Below are 20,553 nucleotides of genomic sequence, written 5' to 3' on the forward strand. Positions count from 1 at the left end.
ACATCCATAAAATCAAGCAAAAAATAACGAAATCATCACAAGTCAGGAGGAAAGATAGATCCGCATACAAGAGAAGGGTCAATGTACATCAAAATTAGACTAAACGTCATCATCGAGTGATTCTTTATCTAAAGAACGGAAAAGATCATCCATATTTAGTAGATCTAGTTGTAAATCAAATATACACTGAATATCTTCATCCTCTAAATTCAACTCCCTTAGCCAAGTTGGATCCGTTTCTGCAGAAATGGTTGGAGAAGAGGCACATAAGTATTGTAAGAAAACCAAGGATTTGGAGGATTAGCAAAACCAATTTTTTTTGATGAGAATAACTAAGAAAGACCCCATTTTAGTGAACCATAATAATAAACCTAGATGAATACAAACCTAGATGAGGAAGATGAAGAACTGTATTTTAAGGATGAAGAACCAAAAGGAAGAAGATGGACAAGTTTTATTGAGTCAAATGAGGAAGATGAAGAACCGAATTTTAAAGATGAAGATAAAGAACCAAAAGGAAGAAGATAAACAAGTTTTAGTGAGTCAAAGGAGGAAGTTAAAGAACCGAATTTTAAGGATGAAGATGAAGAACCAAAAGAAAGGTGAATGAACAAATATGTATGGAAAAGGAAGAAGATTCGAGACTTAGGGTTTTAATGAGGTGAGTGAATGAGTGTAGGAGGTTAGATTAAATAGAAAGGGAGGGAATAATTAAGATTTTAATCAGAATTAGTGCATTAAATATACTAGATTAGTTAGATAAGTAAGGATAATTTTGTAATGACATAAGGGTAGATAATATAGTAAAAGACCAATACCAAAAAGGGAACACATTTTATTGTATGAGACGGTTTCACCGAGAGACATGCTTCATATTTAGATTAAATAATACAATAATTAAAACTTTTAATCAAATGAACTTTTTATATGAACTCGTCTCACGCTAAAACGGTTTCATACAAGTGTAAGGAAGAGAATGAGACCATTAAGGTGAATCTACCCCATGAGACCGGTATGAGGATAGGAACCCCAATTTGCAAGCCTTGAAGTTTAATTTGCATAAAAAAGGAGAACTAAACCTTGGAGTCTCTGGCCGTTGAACATCAGCGACACAGGAGTGGAGATAGACGTAGAAACGATAGAGAGAGAAGTAGCGAGAGCAGTGAGCGAAGATGTTCTTGAGAAGGATAGCGAGGCCATTAATGGCGAAAGTGAAGGAAACAACCGGGATCGTTGGGTTGGAGGTGGTTCCAAATGCACGGGAAGTTTTGATTTCTCTCTACACCAAAACCTTGAAAGAGATCCAATCTGTTCCCGAAGATGAAGGCTATCGTAAGGCTGTTGAAAGTTTCACTCGCCATCGTCTCAAGGTTTGCCAAGAGGAATTTGATTGGCAGACGATCGAGAAGCGTCTTGGTTGTGGTCAAGTTGAAGAACTCATTGAAGAAGCTCAAGATGAACTTAAGCTTATTGCTCATTTGAATGGTTTGTTTTCCTGTTTATCTACATATTTCTAGCTCCTTTCTATAATGACGATTAATTCGTACGTTATTTTTTGAGTTCTATATTGCCGTAAGCTTATCTTCAAACCCTAATTTGGTTTTCTCGATTTGGGATGGTTTTTGGATCTACATTTTCTATTAAAATACTGTTAATTCTACCTTCAATGATCGGATCATGAACACCATTGCTAAATGCTTCCGGAATTTTTTTTTTTTAGTTTATTCGATGGCGGACTCTGATTTTCTGCAATTATTTTCATTAGCTTATAGTTTTAAGTTCCAATGTCGATCATGAACACCAGATGTGGACATGTCTTTATGCCGCTTAAATTAGTTTTTAGAATGTGAAACTGGAAAGCTATTGGTCGGATAGCCGACGTATTTGTATAGGAGATTAACTGAAATTAGTTATTCTTGATTTATTAGTGATCCAGTAGAATGGAAATCTGTTCTATGTGTACCAAATTGGTGTGTCAACATTTTGCTGGTCTTGCTTGAAAATGTGTGCAACTTGGTATATCTTGACGTTTTCTGTATCTGATGTTTGACTATGTATTGGGCTTTCTTCTGACGTTATTCAATACTCACACAACAGACTGAGGAACTAAGATGAATTTTAAAGGTTCATGAATCATGCACTCCTCATCTGAGATTGGGACTAAACCAGCTTTCTGCTTGTTTGCCCTACATTATGAGGCAACACTGTAAAGTTTGGGAATCAGGATAGCAAATCACCCTTCTGAATCTTTTTTTCGATTTTATATCCTTTGTTGCATCTGCGAATGTTGTGAAATCATCCAAGGTGTACGCTAGAAGCTGAGAGGAAAAACATAACAAGTAGCTATGACAAAGTTGTTCTTGAGACACAACAAAGGAAAGGAGAAATAGGAGAATTAGAAGAAGATAAGTTAAATGGTTTTCTATGATACTACTTCAACCACAAATGATTTTTATTTCTATTATGTAATTATACACACAACTAACTTTATTGGAGTAAGTTCTGTTGAAGATTACCTCCCCTCTTTGGTGATGCTTCCCCCTCTCTCCGAACTTTCTTGGAGGTGGATGAGCTTAAGTTGTCACATTTCATCACACATCAATCTTTATCTTCAATACACATTTTTAAATCCCTCAAAAGGGCAAAGGAATCATTTTTGGAGTGCCAGATGAAGATTCTCAGAGCTAACAAAGTGTTCGTTTGATAATTGACATCGCTCAACTCAACATAAGTCATTTTTGTCTGAGCAAGCCACTTCGTGAAACTACACTTCTTGCTTGACCCAACTGCACTTCGCTCACTTTGCGCATCCGTGTGTGCACAACTCCTATGCTTGTTAACGGGGATTTGCTCGTCTAGGCAAGCGCTCAACCTAGCTATTGTCTGCCAGACCAGTGCATCTTTGATGCTCATTGGAGTCTTTTGCTTCCTTGCTCTACCATCATGATCATTACTCTTGGCTATCTAACACCTAGATCTTGTCATCATTTGGGAACTCTTCTTCTTCTTTACTCATTTTTTTAATGATGACATTCATTCTAGCAAATCCTTGCTTGTCTGAGCGAGCGTTGAACCCTGTTCGTCTGAGGAACCACTTCCAGCCAGCTTTTACTTTTCTCTTCACCATATGCGTGCTCCCTTGGTCACCTCTAGCTCGTCTGACTTTCTCTGCTTTGGTTGGCTTGGCCCTTAGACTTATAATGATATTACAAATACTTAAGATATTAAATGGCTCTTCTATCTCCTTGTTGATTTTCATTTCTTTGCGTTATATTTCCAGTCACAAGTAGCTAAGTGCTCAAGTTTGGGAATGTGAGAAGGAAGTTGACAGATTTAAACACTCACCAGGTTGTGGTCTTATGTCTACCCATTTGACCTTAATTATTACTCCCTAGTTCGTCCTGCTAATAGAATGTCTTTTATAGCAAGACTCTTAGATATTGTGGGTCTGGTTGTATCTTTCCCATTTTGAGTTTCCCATACACACAAATATCTGTCAATTGATTTAAAAACCCTCACCTATACCTAGAACTTGTCGATGCGGAAAAGGCTTGAGAATTAGGAGATCAAGCATTTCTCTACAAGTTTATTACTTATGAGAGTATTTAAAAACCCTTTTTTGTTTTGTAGGAAGAACAAGAAAAACTTAATTGTGAGTTTAGAAATTTAAAGGTATCCATTTACTTGTTTACTTGATGAAGTATGCTACTTGTGTGGATATAATCCATTAATGACTCATTAGTCACAAAGTAGTTCAAAAATTTGTTAACAAAATCTTTGACATGTCTGATCGGGACTTTACGTCCTTCAATAGTAATACCGCAAGTGCATGGCGTAGCGCAATACGTCGGCAAGTACGGGTCGAATGCACAAGGAGTGGGGTGTATATCAAGGGATTCTCAATCAATTAGTTGGTTCAACAATGTATATATATGTTTGTTGGTGTAATTAACTAAAATAAGAAAATAAAGACTAAAGCTAAAACAAAGCATAAAACAAGTAAAGATGCTAATTAACCAAGAACATTAGATTAAAGGCATAAAAACACATGAAAAGATAATATGATGATGAAGAGGCAAAAGACTAGACTTTCTCATTAAAATAGTGTTTACTAATCTTCAATCTAAGGTCATAGATATGGGTTATGGGGAAGAATGTATCTTGGATACTAATGTTCTCTCTCAAGCAACAAAAGCTTCTTAAAACATACTCAACTACCTATTCTCATGGAGCTAATCACATTTTAAGACATGGAGCACACATTCAACATTTCCAATCAAAACATCTACCTTTTTTCATAAAGATGATTCGATTTTAAAGCATGGATTATCATTAGAAATCGACTCTCGCCCTCAATCCAGACACTATGGTAATAGCAATATTCATCTCAAACCATAAACAACAAAACCAAGCCAAAGGTAAAGAAAGCAATTTAGACTACATACATGTGATAATACCTAGCCTAAGCCAAAATAAACTATTCACTCATATTGAAGTTAAACATAACTAAAGACATTGAATTCATGATAAGCACTAATAACAAAAATCAATAGCAATTAAATGTTGAGAATAGAAATTACTAGCTTGGAATTCAATCCAAAGAAGATAATCAATTGAAGAACTAAAGAATGCCAATGATAAACTCCATAAGCTCCAATTGCAATCCAAATGTTTGATGAAATGCTTCAATAGATTGACTTGATCTCAATTACATGAATATATCAAATGATCTTTAATAATGAACTAATAAAAAGCATGAACCCTCTAATAAGTGTTTGAATAGAATTTGCAACTAAGAGTACAAGAATGAATCAAGGAAAATACATAAAGAAAGATTAAAACTAACTAATAAAAGCTTAAAATTCAGAACATGAGTTGTAGAAGAAAATGGATCATTTGCCTGAGCCTTCTTTTTCTCTATTTATAGGAGGGAGGACAAGTGGTGGGTGGTGGCTTCATGATTTCTCCACCACCTTATGTGTGAGATAGGTAAGCTATAGATGGGTGGCAAATAGGGGTGGTGGAGCAGTAGAGTATAAGAGGCATAAGAAATGGGTAGGGCAGCGAATCAGCAGCTTTTAAAAGCGTAATTATTTCTGACCTCCCAAATTGCTCGACTCGAGCCAATCCGCTCGGCCTGTCGAGCAAGCATCAGGTACACAGGTCAAAATTTTAAAAACAGAGCAGTCACCAAAAAAAACTCCGCTCGACCCATTGAAAATGCTTCTGTCGATATTTTAAAGCTACTGGAAGTGAATAGTACTTTCGCTCGATCCAAGCCAACATCGCTCGACCGGGTCGAGCGGCCTTCAGGATGGTCTTGCTCAGCTTCTATCTCTAATACAAGTCTTTTTTATGTTCGAGCAAACTTGGCTCGACCCATTTTTGGTCGAGTGGGCTTAGAAAGGTCTACTTTAGCTCCTTTTGGTCTTGTTTCCTTGACTTGGGTCATCAAGGCTAAGTATTATGAAAAGTTGGTTGCTCTTTTCGGATTGATCAAGATATGAAAAGAAAATTGACTCTTGGCGAGGAATTGGTTCATCTGTTATAATTCCCTTCCCCATCTATTCTTTTTCTTTTCAAGTCACCAAAACTTGTCTTCTTAGATTTCCGCCTTCCACTCCTTGGGATTTGCCATTACTTTAACTCCTCTATAATTAGAAACCCCTTTACCAATGTTTGTTTTCCTACTTACTCTTATGTCCTTGGGTTTAATACCTTGCCATCACGGCCACCATCCTTACTCATGGTTGGAATTGCTAGTGAACATGAGTGTATATTAATCATTAGATATTATATGAATGATTTGGCATTTCGCTACGCTTATAAAAATACCTAGTCATCACCTCCTTCAACTTGTGTTGCTCAGACTCAAGACTCAACATTTCCCGACCATACTGGTGGGACCTAATCCACTTGTCGACAGGGAATACAGACTCATTAGAGAGAAAATGGACTTTGAATTAATTGAAGAAAATCTTATGTCTTGAAATCAAACACCAAACTAAGGGCATGGTCTATGAAAAAGTCCATATAGTCACCATCTCCAACATGAAAAAGTCTATTCATTTGATACTCCAACATCATGCAATGCAAGATAGGATAGAGAAAAATAAGATATTTGTAAATAGTGTAGAGATAGATTGTGTTGTTTTTGACATTTTAGAGGCACTGAGCAAAAAATGAAAACAAAGTCCCTTATATAGTTTTCACTTTTTTTAAAGTTGAAAATTTTTCGATATAATTTTTTCAATAAAACCATTTAAAATTACTAAACTTAAAACATCAAATATTAATAATAAACAATTTTTTTGAAAAATTAAACAACTCTTATTCTAAAATTGAGCTACATTTTTCGACCACCATCATTATTTATGTACAATTTTTTTTTTTGCTATACAAGACAAAAATTCAAGTCCTTTAAAGTAAATGTATCACAAGCTAGAGATATACTCCCTTTATCCCTAAGAGATTGCTACAGTTTCTTTTTTTTAGTGTCTCTTTTAACTTAACTACAATTTTCTTTTATATAATGTTTTCCTCATCTATACATTTCAACTTTCCTTTGATATCTTCCACCCAATTCAAACGTCTCACAATATCTTAATCTTTGTGTAATATGTAACTGTGGCACTTTCTTAGGGAGGGAGGGAGTACTTCCTACTAGCATTGCTCAACGGTCATTAGTGAAGATATTTTATTGTACTATAAATATACACTTCTAAAAATACTCCTAATAAAAAATGCAATTGTGAACTACTCTTATAGTGGTAGACAATCATAATTTTAATTTGATGTACAACAATTTACCGCCATTATCATATACTACTATAATTTTATTCCAATAAAGATGAGTATGTTTAGTGGTTGTTTCTCGAGATGGAGTTTCTCCACCGCCACTAACCAGTATTTCGACCTCTCCTCACCTCTAGGGACAGGCCCCCCATAAATGGAGGGAAGAGGATACATTATTATCTTAGGACATGGAAGTAGGAAGGGTGAAGGAAAAGCTTAGTTTGTACATAAAAAAAGATTATTCATCAAATTTTTTCCTTAAAATTATTTTCTCCTAGTAGTGCACGGTGACACACATAATGTTTTAGAAGGAACATCTTATGCCCATATTAGCTTAAATAGCACAATAGCTGATTATTTGAAATCTTTCTTTGATAGTTCCTTGGCTTCGACTAAAGTAAAATGACTCATTAAATTATGTGCACTTCTTATTTATATGAAGTTGCACATGACGTCTGGGTATGGTTGCCGAGTTATTGATTTGGAACTTTTTTAATTGAAAAAGGTTGTTGCTTTGTCGGTGATTTATGGTGGTAGTTGACAGCTCGATGATTGATTGTGGGAGGGATGATTGATGAGGAAGCTTTTTGATTCTTTTCCTTTCCTATGTGCAAACCAAACAACCCTTCAATTTGTGAGAGCAGCTACTGGAGTTTGGTTAAGATTTTCTTTATGTTTTTGTTTCGGTCTTTTTTTTTTCACGATCATTCTCTAGGATATTTGAGCCTGGGGACTAGAGATTCTATGACATTGTCATGTCCTTCACGCATGAGGTTAATTTGTTCATATTCATTGATTGAACTTTTTTTTTAACAGATACTAGTATATGTTTTCAAAATTGGCTATCAAATTCTAGAGAGCAATATCCCTGACGAAGTAACATATTTTTCTTCCTGCAACTTAAAGAGCTGTGTCCATTCCTGAATCCATTTAACACTCAAGCTAACATCAGTGCTTGATGATTGTCATCTATTTAGTAGTCGATCTTTTCTGTTTGCATGTGTGAGTGTCTCTCTCCATCATTCCCTACACAACAAAGCATTTGTTTCATATGTTAAGGGAGAGATCACTGTGCTAAATTGCTGTGTAATATGTAAATTACACCAACTCACTAACAAATGAAATGTTTAGTGTTGATGTTGGTAATTCCCTCTGTCCCTTTAATCATCATGAGCACCTTACCTTTCTAATGGATGACATTTTTCTGAGCTGCCCTTTTCCTGGTTTTTTGAGCTGCCCTATCTATGTGTCGACAATTTGTTGATATTCTAATTTGTTGGTTCTACAGAGTGGGATGCATGGGGCGTCCCTGATGACTATGAGTGTGAGGTTATTGAGAATGATGCTCCAGTTCCAAAACATGTTCCATTACACCGGCCAGGACCGCTTCCTGAGGAATTCTACAAAACGATGGAGGCAATTACTTCAAAATCTGTCAATGAGTCAGCTATTACAGATGGTGATTCCAAGTCGAAGCAGTAGGACGCTGGTCCGTTGCTTTCCAAAATTGGTGCATTTTTAGCTGTTTAAAGGCCATATCTTGGCTTTTGATCCCATAAGTGTAGTGAATGAAAGTTTATTACTAATCTGACGTGCAATTTGTTTATGGAATAAGAGGTCCATGTGCTCGTTTTTTTGTATCCAAAAACCATTTCTTGTTTGATACAATTTGGGATGCTCGAATGAATGCGACTGAGCGGTCTACTATATTGTTATTTATGTTTGGCATCGTCCCCTGAAAGACTATACCATATGCTCCTATGTTTTTAATGACTCACAAACCTTTACATTTTCTTTTTTTTCTTTTATTTGAGTTTGAACATTAGACAAATCATCTCAAATCTCATCTTTTCCTCTATACAAGTATTACGCGGGAGACAGAGATGGGGGATACAAGTACTAAGAAACTAGAGTTGGTCGTGTTAGAAAACATCGGTTTCAAGACAACTAACGTCCACGAATCTTATTTTTCTTTGAAATCTCATATTTCATCTCAAATATCACCCTATCATTATTTTTTTTTTTTGGATACAAAATCTCTTTCTCTCACTATTTCCAATCCCATAATTTAAAGGGTGAATATAGTCTTGTCTTAAATTGAGTAAGTATCACTCTTTTCAAGTAAGCTCTTTGAGTTCGATTCTCGCTGTCTCTATCCATTTGCCCGCCTTTTTCCTAACTCACTAAAAAAATTCCCTTCAAAAGACAAAAAATAAAACATGAATTTTCAAATAAAATAGTCTCACAGTGAGATTAAATCTATTAGTTTGACCTAATAATTAATTATAATTTTTAAGTAATCACTTATATTTTTAAAGTGATTACTTTTGATAATTTTAAAATGATCTTTATAACCTTAAGGTAGTGTTTGGTAACATAAAATTTATTTAGAAATAAGAAATTTAAATTTGGTATTCAAATTCAAGAATCGTAAATGACACTTATATACTTGAAATTTGCAAAATTTAATACCTGACCCATTTTACATTGTTATTAGAATTATATGAAATTGACCCAATTCCATATTTACAAATTTTAAATTTGCCAAACATAGTATTTTTAGCCCAATTCAACATTTAGAAATGAGTTTCAAGTTACCAAACATACCATTATAAAAGACTTACTAAATTCAAAATCTCTTTCCAATCTCAACCTTACCCCTCTCACCTCCAAATTTACGTTAAACAAACACCCTGTAACCTCAAAGAAAAAAATTAAGAGTATTAAAAATCAGATCTTATCTTAGTTAGAGACTAAAATCCAATTACTAAAATACTTCTTCTGTTTTCAAATGTTTTTCCCCATTTACTTTTTTCACAATTTTTAAAGTAAATTTTGAGCTTTAATATCTTTAAATACGTATCATAAAAAATATATAATAAAAAAGTAAACATTAAGACGAATCTAACGAAATTTCACATAGATATATTTTATCATCTATATATCTCTTAAAAATCTTAATCAAATTTCTCTTTTAAAAATATTATTATTTTAACCAAAAAAAACATTAGGAAACGAAGGATTATGAGTTCAAATCTAACATGCCTATCCTACAACGTACTCACTTCTCACAACGTAATTTTAAAAAAACAAAAAACTCCTATCTTACTTGGCCAGTTGTAACGAAAAGAAAAGAAAGAAAGAAGGCAACGAACAGAAAAAAATAGGCCACCCCTTTTAGTGAGACTCAACTGTCAACCTCAACCTACCAGTTCACAGGACACGAGGGCGGTGAACTGTATTTGTTTTTTCTTGATACACAACATCTCATTACGATCCAATTTTTTATTTTTCAACATTAACAATTTCAAGATAATATTCATTCACTAACCAGTGATTTTCTCTTGTTCTTCACTTCTTATTACCACTTGGGTATGCTCTATTTTTGATTTTTCATTACTATTAATTTTATCTTCTGTTATTTGATAAATGGGTTTTGAGTTTTGACTTAAGATTTGTGGGTTTTGTTTATTATTTTTTATAGATTTATTGTTGTTATTATTTATTTATTATTAATTATAATAGTTTTGATTTTGATAGAAATTTTACATGATTGCCATTCTTTTGTGACAGTTATTAGCTATTAACTTCTATGATTGAGGTCTCTTTTGGGTATGCGAAATTTTTAGATTTTTGATTTGTATCTTCACGTTTCATTTTTCATTACTTTTTTTTTCTTTCTTGATTAATACTAATTGGGTTTCGACTTTAGGTTTGTGGGGTTTTCTTTTTTTTGTTTTTTGAGATTTATGATATGATTTATGATTATAGTTTTCAATTTGATAAATTTTTCTATTATTTTCAATTTTTTTGGCAGTTATTATTGCCTATAAAGTTCTATCATTGAGGTCTCTTTGGGGGAGTTATCATGAAACCTATTTTAAATTGGAGCAGAGATTAAGCATCATAAAGCAGATTATGATTAATTAGTAAGGCTTTTTCCTACTCAATATCTAATTTTTGGGCCCTTTTCTTTTTATCTGTTATTTTTTACTCTTTTATGATTGCTTTGTTGACCGATGTATTGGGTGTTTTTTGATATAATTGACTTCTGAATTCTGATGAGCTTACGCTATCCTATTCATTGGTGTATAAAATAAATTTAGTTCTTTTTTAAGCATTTTGGTAGATGATGAAGGAGAACTAAACCCATTTATTTAGGCTTATAGGGAGTTAACTTTCTTAAACTTTATTGTTATGGAGATGAGTTTTTATGGAATGTGAGAAATTAGGCTTATGAGCATGTATATTTTTAACTCATACTGACAATCGGTGGAACTGATTTATTGGTTCATGTAGCCGGCTCATCCTTTATCTATGTTTGGATAACATGTTTGGATAACATTTTATTTCTCAGAATATGGGGTGTTTTATATCAACTCCAAAGGAAGCTGATGGAAATAGAAGACGACCAAGCAATATTGGCGAAGTCTCTGTTTTTGTGCCTGGGCTTCGAATACCCAAACCAGTAGAATTCACTCAGTGCCTTAGCGATGATGTACCAAAAGGTGTTGTAGATCGCTTGTCTGCTCTCAGAACACAAATTGTTGTAATGGTCGGCCATGAAGCCCTAACAGTCACAAGATCTAGAAGAAAAACTGCTACTCAACACGGTATATATTGCTATCTAGGAATGATGTGATATTTGTTAGCCGTTGGCCATATGTTTTTTAATATTGGTTTATTTGAAACGAATGATTTTTCGTTATGCAGGAAGTTCCACTTTGTCTGATCTTTTGCAAGCTCTTGAAGATTACTTACCAGTTCTTATGGGATTAGTTAAGGATGGTAAACATCATCACCTTTTGTTTAAATAGTCATGCTAACTTTAGATTCAAGTTCAATTAAGCTATTTTTTTCAGGAAGCCATTTGCAGCACAAGATTCAATTTGCTTGGGTTAATCAGGAGGATGTTATAGAGGTTGATCCTCGTATTGTATAAATGTTACATATTTGTTAATTTCTTTGTCTCTCTGTGTATCCCAATCGGGAAATATAATTATTGAGTCATGATTTTTTTTATCTTTCAGGAAACTGCCATGTCTAATGCTTGGTACGAGGTTTTGTCAGTCCTACATTTGATGGCAATGCTATCATTATCTCAAGCAAACCTGTTACTTCTTCCCAGAATATCTACTGATGGCTATCAACCCAAGGTTTCAGACGGTGAGTGTCGACTTTATGTTTCAGTTGTTGGAAATCAACTACCATTTTATTTAACCATTTTGTGCTCAAAGTTTTCAAGATATAGAGGTGATGGTACTCTATTTGTAAATTTGATCTCTTAATGGAATATTAAGTTGTTGCTACCCACCGTGGTCTATGTGTGGATGATGTTTTTGTGATGATTCTAATAAATCAACTGAAGAAGTTCAAGGTCATCAGTCTAGTTGTTTGTTGGTGTAGCCGTGTTCCGTGTAGGTATTGTGTTTCTGAGGTTTAGTAAGTACTACTTAGAGGCGAAAAGATTTTTAATTGGGGCAAATGCTTTGCCGATCAAGCAACGCCACATTCTTTAGCTAATTGTGATATGAATGAGCTTGTTTCATTGATATTATTTTTTTCCTAGAATTGAGAAAATAAATGCATTGGGATAATGAAATGTTTTTGAATTGAGAAAATGAAGTGATTAGAGGCAAGGTGAACACAACCTTTCTTGATGGTAATATAGTTAATGCAATGACGTAATCCTTCTTTTAAGAGATGCTAGGGTTAGGACTTGGGAGAAGTTAAGATCAGTTTGACACGCAAGGAAGCAAATCCAAGAAGACACGAAGTAGTTTTTGGTGTCCATAAAGGTGTGACTTTTGATTGAAATGTCCTGACGTTCTAGGATCAATATAGTGGATTTTGACCTCTTGTTTGTGTGTTCTTGTTGGCATCTCATGTGCGATTCATCTTAATTCATATTGCTTGCTTAAAAAAGATGCGGTTACGGATGCGTTTGCGGAAACAATCGCAGTGTCACGAAAAAACAGCTATAACAGATTAATAACGCGAATCGTGGCCAACACGGTGCAAATTTTCGATAAAAATCACATAAGGTGAATTTTAAGCTTATAATAGCATTTTTTGTTGTTGAAGTTAATGTATCCATAGTGTGATTGCGTGTCTACGCATCCTAATATTTGTTCTATGTGGCCTACTATGCCGACGTTGTAGTCTTTACAGCATCTTTTCGATTTTAAATGATCACCTTCTAATGCTGTCTTATTCCCAAGAAGTTTTTGTAATGAGAATATTTGGATGACACTTGAGAACATTGACTTTTACGGATGCTTCTAAGGAGTACCTTTATAATTGACCATTTTATAGCTCTTATAGAACAATCGACTAATCATTTCTTAAGGGCTAGTTTTTTGAGACTAATAGCTGAATATATATGATAGACGTGTTAATTAAGCATGATTCGTTAGAGGAAAAACTTGATAAACGATTTATGCTTGAGATTGGTGACATTCAGTTCAACAATTTATAATTCATCTAAAATCAGTTTCGTTTCTATGTACAGCAAATATTTTTTTTTTATCCTTTAAAGTGTTCTCCAAATCTTTGAAATATAGGGGATTTGAAAAAATTGCATTTCGTCTTAAATAATCTATACTGTTGTTTAAATCATACAGAAAGCAGGCGTGCTTCTGTTGATGTATTCTTGAAAGCAGCAGGATACCTCGATTGTGCTATCCGCCATGTTTTTCCACAACTTTCAGTTGAAATGAGGTTGGGTTAATTATATTGTAGAGCTTCTCTTTTTATTCGAAATGCTTATCATTTTCATTACAGGAGAAAATTGCCTGTTGACCTAGCTGAAGGAGTTATTCGGGCGCTTTCCCTGCAGGCATTGGGCCAGGTAGTTGCAGCTCTAACTTAATTTTCCCATGCATGCAAGCAATTACATTCTTTCACCTTGATTAGTTCGGTTGCTAACACATGGTTTAAGAAGAGGGACAAACATTTGGTGACATTTAGAACTCGAGTAAATGTAATCTAAATTGGCCGGGTTTTGACAAGGAGTATAGAAGGAGGTAGTTTCCTAAATCTGAAGTATATAGTTGGAGAGTGTGTGGCCACCCAAAACAAAGTACTTGTTCTAGACGTTCGCTTGCATGCAACGCTTTAATTATGCCTCAAAACAAAATCAATAGTGGTACTACGTGCATTACTTTTGTCTCATGAGTTTGACAATATTTCTATTTTGGTCCGTCTCTATTATTTTACAACATATCTATTTTGGGTAATATACATTTTCTTTCAGTCTCAATTATTTTGCTACATATCTAATTTCGGTAATATACATTTTCTTTCACTTTTAATCTTATTCAAACAATTTATTTTAAAGCAAGTAGAACAATTTCATGTATTCTCATTTGAATTTTTACTTTTTGATCATAGGGTGTAGATATTCAACTTGGTATGGCAATTGATAGTGCGAAAGCTACACTTGCTGTTAAACGAAGGCTGGCTTGTGAAATGGTGAAATGCTGGCAACAGGTATGTGCCTCTTATATAATATTTGTTCTAAAATACTTGTACCTAAGGCATCATCTGACCTTTCTGGTGTCACGTTGTGAACTTCAGCGATTTATTTCTATAACTTCCTCCACTATTTATTCGTTAAAACTGCAACACTTCCCTTTTTGGTGTAAATCACTTGCCTTACTTCTTCTCGGCTTTATATTATTCATGTTACTTTCATGATCACATTGTTAGTGAAGAAAAGGAGGATGTGCAATTAGAATAAAAGTAAAATAAAACTAAAATCTAATGAAAACTATTATGAATATATTTAGAAATGTGATGTTGAGATTCTAACTCGGTATAGGCTTAGTTGATGGATTCTACTCAAAAGCTTCAGAAAATTAATTAACATGTGTTAGTGATTTTGTAAGTAGTTTCATGGATGGGACATCTTGTCCCTTAAGTTACTTTCTATTTTATTATTATCTTTTCTTTATCAAAACAAAGGTCCCGCACTAACCCTAATGTTAGTAACTTCAAAAAGCTCCAAGAAGCTAGGAGAAGATAAATTATTTGTGTGCTTTGGGATTAAATGAGCGAGAAATTTCAGGAATTTGTTAAATTGAACAAGAAACTTGCCAATTTTTTTGTGGGAAATTTCATGATTTGGTGTTGTGGACTTTTTCCGAGGGTTTATACGATGGTTAATTTGGAGGGTAATTGATTGAGATGAGAACTGAGAAGTGAAGAGGGATGAGATCCATGTGATATAAATTTTGAAAAATGATGGACTCTGTGGGTATTGATCAAATTGCAAAATCAGGTAGTTAATTTAGGATTTTTTATTAGGTAGTTAAAGTCATACATTAGGTACTTTAACATTTGTCCCCTTTATTTATCAAAAATCAAATTATTGTCATGGGCTAGGTTTCAAAAACAGAGGGTGGTAGGGAAAGAACTTAAAAACGATTTTGCACCGTAGGTGCTCCAAGAGGCAGTTTCTTGCTCATTTGGAACTTCATTTGAGCAGATGAACAAATATACATTCCATGTAAGCATAGTTCATCTAGGTTTAAGATAAAAGGTTGTAAGAAAAAAATGAAGAGAATGCAATACATATTAGTGAGGTATATACCCACTTTTAATTAGATCAATGGCCGGTTGTACGACTTTAATTTTTCTAGCTTGTAAAAGTTTTCCGTTACCAAAAATTGTGAAACAGTGATCTATATTTTTGTGAAACCAAGGAACACTACTTGAGATATATGCCTCTTCATCTCATCTTAAGACTTTCAGTGATACTTAATTTGCATCGTTGATTTTAAGATTGTTCTATTAAGTTGTCTTTGCTTGTGTTAATTTCGAGCTTTGTGCAGGCGCAAGATAATATTATGAATTTACCATTATCTAATGGATGGGGAGAAAAACATCAACTTTTTATCAAGTATAAGTATGTTGAAGCCAAGGTATTGAATGGATGCTCTATTTTTTCTTTTTGTTTTTTACTTTTGTTGCCTTGGGTTTCATCTTACTGGTTACGATGTTTTTCAAAAATTTATATTCTTTCTTGATTTCCCGAGCCCAAAGGAGATCCCCTTGTTTACGAAGTTATGCATTTTTTATTGTTAAGAGTTTGGTTTGGTTTACAAAGTTACCTCTGTCCCTCTGAGTAAATGCTAACAACCCATCAAAGAAGCCAACTAACCGGCCAATGGAGTAATGGACAATTGCCAAACATTTCCTATTTGTGGCTTATTTTTCACGTTCCTAGTTTTCTCTAGGGTTCCTAAGCTACCCTCACATTCACTTTTTGGCTGTTTCTTTTCTCAATATATTGCCATTTAGTTTTGTCCGTGAGGCTAGTCTGCGTTGGGCCAAAAAAATGAAAAAAAAGCAAGAATCATTGAAATGTAAGGTTTTTTCTTGTGGAGGGCCTGGTGTTAGGTCTTCAGTGGATTCATTGTGTGGCGGGTATGCCGTTGCTATTGAATACGTAATTAGGGATGGTCATAGGTTGAATCTCATAAGACCCAAATCTGACTTTAAATCTATTTCCGTGACCCAGAAACTTTGATTTTAGGATCTAAAAAAGTTGGACAACCTTTACCCAGGTTGTTAAGGATCTAAAAATTTTGGACTCTCCCATGCTAGTTTCAAAATATGATTTTGTTGCTTTTGTCCAACTTCTCGTAGGGTGCTGCTTACTATTATCATGGACTCATTTTGGATGAAGTCAACACAGAGAAGTCCCATGGTATGGCTATCGCTGCCTTGCAAGTAGCCGATGAATATCTTAAAGAAAGTAAAAAGGCTTGTGAAGCATTCAACGTGAACCCTCCTCAATCAAGGTATTACATCTGTCAATATCACTATCAGTTTTTATCCTATTGCTCTCGTTGTCTTTCTATTTGGTAAGTTTTAGATGAATTCAGGCTTGGTGCTAGCTATCTGTAACTATAACTAAATTATACATCCACCCCTCTTGTATAAGATCGTCTCACTGTGAGATAACCTCAAAACAAGAAGCCCATAAGCTAAAAGTTTCTATTATTGGGTTATTTAACTCAAGTATGAAACATGTCTCATGGTGAGACCGTCTCATACAAGAATTTGTGATTAAATACATCATACACTGAAACTTGGACCACAACACTTACGAAAAAAAAAAATTTAGAAACTCCAAACCTGTCGGGATTAGTAGATTGGAATGACTAATAAGTGTTCTCTATGTGCAAGTGGTGGTGCTTTGCTCGACAGAGTGTTACTTTATCCTGATTCCACTGTATCAAAGTTACTGGTTGTGCTTTAAAGCAAGTAGTTTAATTGCTATGTTTAAGAACTTATCATAAGATGATTTTGTTTAATTTTTGAGATTTCACTCATCATTATCATCTTCTCATATAGGTTTAAATGATGTAAAACGTGTTGAACATGTCAACTTTTAACATCGAATTTTAGTTTATTTTAGACTCTTTATTTATGTGAATTTGCACATGATATTTGATACCAAGGGTGGAGGGATGGTCATGGGTCGAGTTTGGACCTACCAACTAGACCCTTTTATTTTTTTGTGGACTTGAAACTGAAACTATAGGGTCTAAAAAATTAGACCTGGACCTAGATCCGTCGGTCTAATGGGTTTAGGGTCCTAAATGGGTCTTAATCTAAATGTTCATACTTTATCTTTTTACATTTTAAAGATTAAATTAGGTCTATAGGTCATATATAAGTCGAAATTTAGTCCAAACGAATATAAAGTATGTTTAATATGAGTCTAAAATTGATTATGGTTTGGGTCATGGGTCGGGCCTAGTGCTGGTCTGGGTTTGGTTGGCTCTAGAGTGGGTGTGGGTCTAATGACCCCAGCCCTACTCAGTCCCATTTACGTTTTTTGGACGCAAATCCGACCCTGATCTGTTGGGTCTCAAAAATTGGTTCAGACCCTAAAATTAGCGTCGAGTTTGGGACAGGTCTAATAGGGTCTTGAACCCATGACCATCGCATTTAGAAACAACCTCTTTGTTTTCACTGACATGGATGATGTTGTGTACATCTGACCCCCAAAGTCCACGTAGGTAGGAGACTATTAATGGCGTTGGATATTGCACGGATGATGTTGGAAAATGTTATAGCAATCAACTATGCAGCAACAACAATGTCATAGCCTCAATCCTAAAACCTAAATAGTTACATTTAAAAACCTCTTAAGCATCAAGCTGTCATCGCCTTACCCAGCACAGCCGAACCCGCCTCCCAAACCCCCTTGTTTTCCTCCATCTCAACACCATTTTCCTCTTCTGGCTCACACCATGAGTAAAAACCAGAGAAAGAGAGAGATAAGGAAAAACAAATCAGAAGTCTTCATCTTTTAATTGCATCAAACTTGCTACCATGCTAGATTGGTTACAAAGATTCTCTTTTGAGAACATTTCCATAATATCCTCATAACAGAATTCTGTTGTATTACTTCCCACACGCCACATCACAAGCTTCTTTCCCGTTCTTGCACCTGTGATACGTCAAAATGCCCTTGTTATGCTTTCAGGTATGACACAAGCATTTGTGTGCAGTCTCTACGTGCCCACATTTCACATACACAGAAATCAAGTGAGTTTGAAGATCCTACTCCTACTCAATTTTTAATTTCGTTAACAACCCATGATTCTGCAAACCTTCTTTTAGTTATCCAAATTGAGAACAAGCTATGAGATCAAAGAAGAGAATATTTTTCCATTCAAAAACCTTTCTCAAGCATGAAATTGATAATACAAGAGAAAACTTTGATTTATAGTTAGCAGCCGATGATGTAACAAGTACTTCTATTCCTATGATTTTGCTACATTTTCCATGCAGGGTCGTTGTCTAGTTTTCTACATTTCTCTTTCTTAATCTCTTCATAAACTCATTCTCTCTCTCTCTTCATCTCATTCACATAGTTTCAGTTCCCTTGTCCCTTGTCTTATTCTTCCACTACAAATTAATAAATTAATAAAGTTCATTTGTAGCAAATTCAATGTGATACAGGAACTACATTAAATGTCGAAGGACCTCTCTTGGATTATATTGTTTCAACCCTCATAATTTCATGTTCATTGTCTGGCTGTGTTTTTTTTGGAGCCAAGAAGATTCTAAATTATAAAAAGCTAAAGGACTTGCTTCTTAACTCTTGGTAGTTATCTTTGTACACATGGGAAAACTGATGTCTGTGATTTCATTTAGCTTGGTAATGGAGTTGTCATCTATTAATGAAGTGTTTCAAATATGTCTTTGTTCAGTAAGGGTGTTTCCATGTGAATTTCTACCTCTTGTGCATTTTGTTGACTTATTAATGAGCATAAGGCACCTCAAACTAAGGCTTTTTTTATTCTTAGGAATCCACCATCATGGGGAACCATGAAGTATCTTTCTGAAAAAATTCCTAAAGACACGGCTAGCAAGGTGCGGATCAATCGGGATTTATATACACATGAAAAGTAAGCTTTTGTTTGGAACATACAACTGTTTCTAATATTAATTAATTACTGATTTTTTTTATTATTTCTGTATTACAAGTTCATTTTCTTTGCTGACCAGATTTTTTGTTCGTCTTAAATAATATCTGAACATTCTTTATAAAGAGTCATATGCAAAGGGCTAAACCCTTGTTTGTAAGAGAGGTTATAAGCATTGGCGGATCGAAAAAAAAGAGGTGATATCAATAATTTTTAAAAAACAATAATGGGTTTTGAACCCTGGTCATTTATGTGTAAGACAATAACACTAACCAACTCATCTAGGGCAATTATTTTGGATTTAAGTGATGTCAACTGACCTAAGTGACCTCATAGTGTATCCACCCATGGTTATAAGTGTAACAAGTAGTTTAGTAGGCTGTGTCCCCTTTATAGTTCCACTCGTATCGTGTGGTTTTGAACTATGTTGATGAGAATATAAGCACTTTATGGAGTAGTTTGACATCCCTTATGTTTGTAAATCCTTCAAAAGCTCTCGGCTATAGCTCTCGTGTAAGAGAGCATATCGATATCGTAGTAGTTTAAAACATTCTTGGAGATGCTACTTAAAGCCCGCAATCACTCGTCTATGTGCAGAATCATGGAGACAGCACCAACACTGCCTGATTTTTCTCTAGCACTTACGCCTGATGAATATCAATTACCTCCCGTGCATTCTTGTTGGAGCGGAGAGACTACAAATTCCGGGCAATAAGGCTTTAGTGAGCGTTCCATTTCGATGGCATGCTTGACACCCACATTTTCTTTTGTAACCGAGATGATCTTTGGAATATTTGAAGATGAGAAGGAAAATATTGGTCAATTGTGACATTATTTCTTGGGTGCAGCTAGAGGACTTTAGTTCTATATGTTCCAATCATTCCTTGAAGGTTTCCCATGCACAAACCTACCAACAAAAAATCATGTATAATTGTATAATATCAAATGTTGGGAGGTGTCTTTCTTTTCAATATTGAAATAGTTTTGTGTATTACTTATTTTCATTTACTATTTAGTAATATTGCAAAAATAATACTATGATAAACTAATTTCATATTTTTCGTTGAATTCTTGTTTATTAGTCTTTCGTTCGGGTGAGACAATGTTAGGCTAGTTGGTGTTCTTACTTTTATTCCTCCTAAGCTTGCTCGAAAATAAGCAAGGGATAAGTAGAGGTGTACAATGGGTGTTCAGGTGGGTTTCAAGTGCGTAATACCTCGGGTCCGGTTAATTTCGGTCCTTGTATGTATGTAATTATCTTGACAATCAAATTTGATTTTTATTTGTGTATTATTGTTGGTCGAGTCAT

At 34.6% G+C, this 20,553-nt stretch overlaps 2 protein-coding genes across 6 annotated transcripts; both read left to right on the plus strand.

Moving 5' to 3' along the window:
- The first annotated feature begins 975 nt into the window (after positions 1–975).
- Positions 976–8,514, plus strand: LOC130798173 (probable NADH dehydrogenase [ubiquinone] 1 alpha subcomplex subunit 5, mitochondrial). Its single transcript, XM_057661062.1, has 2 exons — positions 976–1,485; positions 8,084–8,514. The coding sequence occupies exons 1-2, from the start codon at positions 1,173–1,175 to the stop codon at positions 8,275–8,277; spliced, it is 507 nt and encodes a 168-aa protein (XP_057517045.1). The 5' UTR covers positions 976–1,172; the 3' UTR covers positions 8,278–8,514.
- A 1,326-nt stretch (positions 8,515–9,840) lies between these two features.
- Positions 9,841–20,312, plus strand: LOC130798310 (uncharacterized). Of its 5 annotated transcripts, XM_057661244.1 has the most exons (14): positions 9,841–10,167; positions 10,369–10,407; positions 10,613–10,724; positions 11,153–11,408; positions 11,509–11,583; positions 11,658–11,716; positions 11,826–11,961; positions 13,419–13,515; positions 13,579–13,645; positions 14,188–14,286; positions 15,630–15,719; positions 16,447–16,601; positions 19,125–19,226; positions 19,842–20,312. In XM_057661244.1, the coding sequence occupies exons 4-14, from the start codon at positions 11,156–11,158 to the stop codon at positions 19,957–19,959; spliced, it is 1,251 nt and encodes a 416-aa protein (XP_057517227.1). In that variant the 5' UTR covers positions 9,841–10,167; positions 10,369–10,407; positions 10,613–10,724; positions 11,153–11,155; the 3' UTR covers positions 19,960–20,312. The 5 variants fall into 5 exon arrangements, with proteins under 5 accessions (XP_057517227.1, XP_057517226.1, XP_057517228.1 ...); XM_057661243.1 differs by lacking the exon at positions 10,369–10,407; XM_057661242.1 differs by lacking the exons at positions 9,841–10,167; positions 10,369–10,407 and adding an exon at positions 10,415–10,507.
- Positions 20,313–20,553: the final 241 nt, after the last annotated feature.

This window comes from Amaranthus tricolor, chromosome 13 (assembly GCF_026212465.1).
Source record: "Amaranthus tricolor cultivar Red isolate AtriRed21 chromosome 13, ASM2621246v1, whole genome shotgun sequence".
NCBI lineage: Eukaryota > Viridiplantae > Streptophyta > Magnoliopsida > Caryophyllales > Amaranthaceae > Amaranthus > Amaranthus tricolor.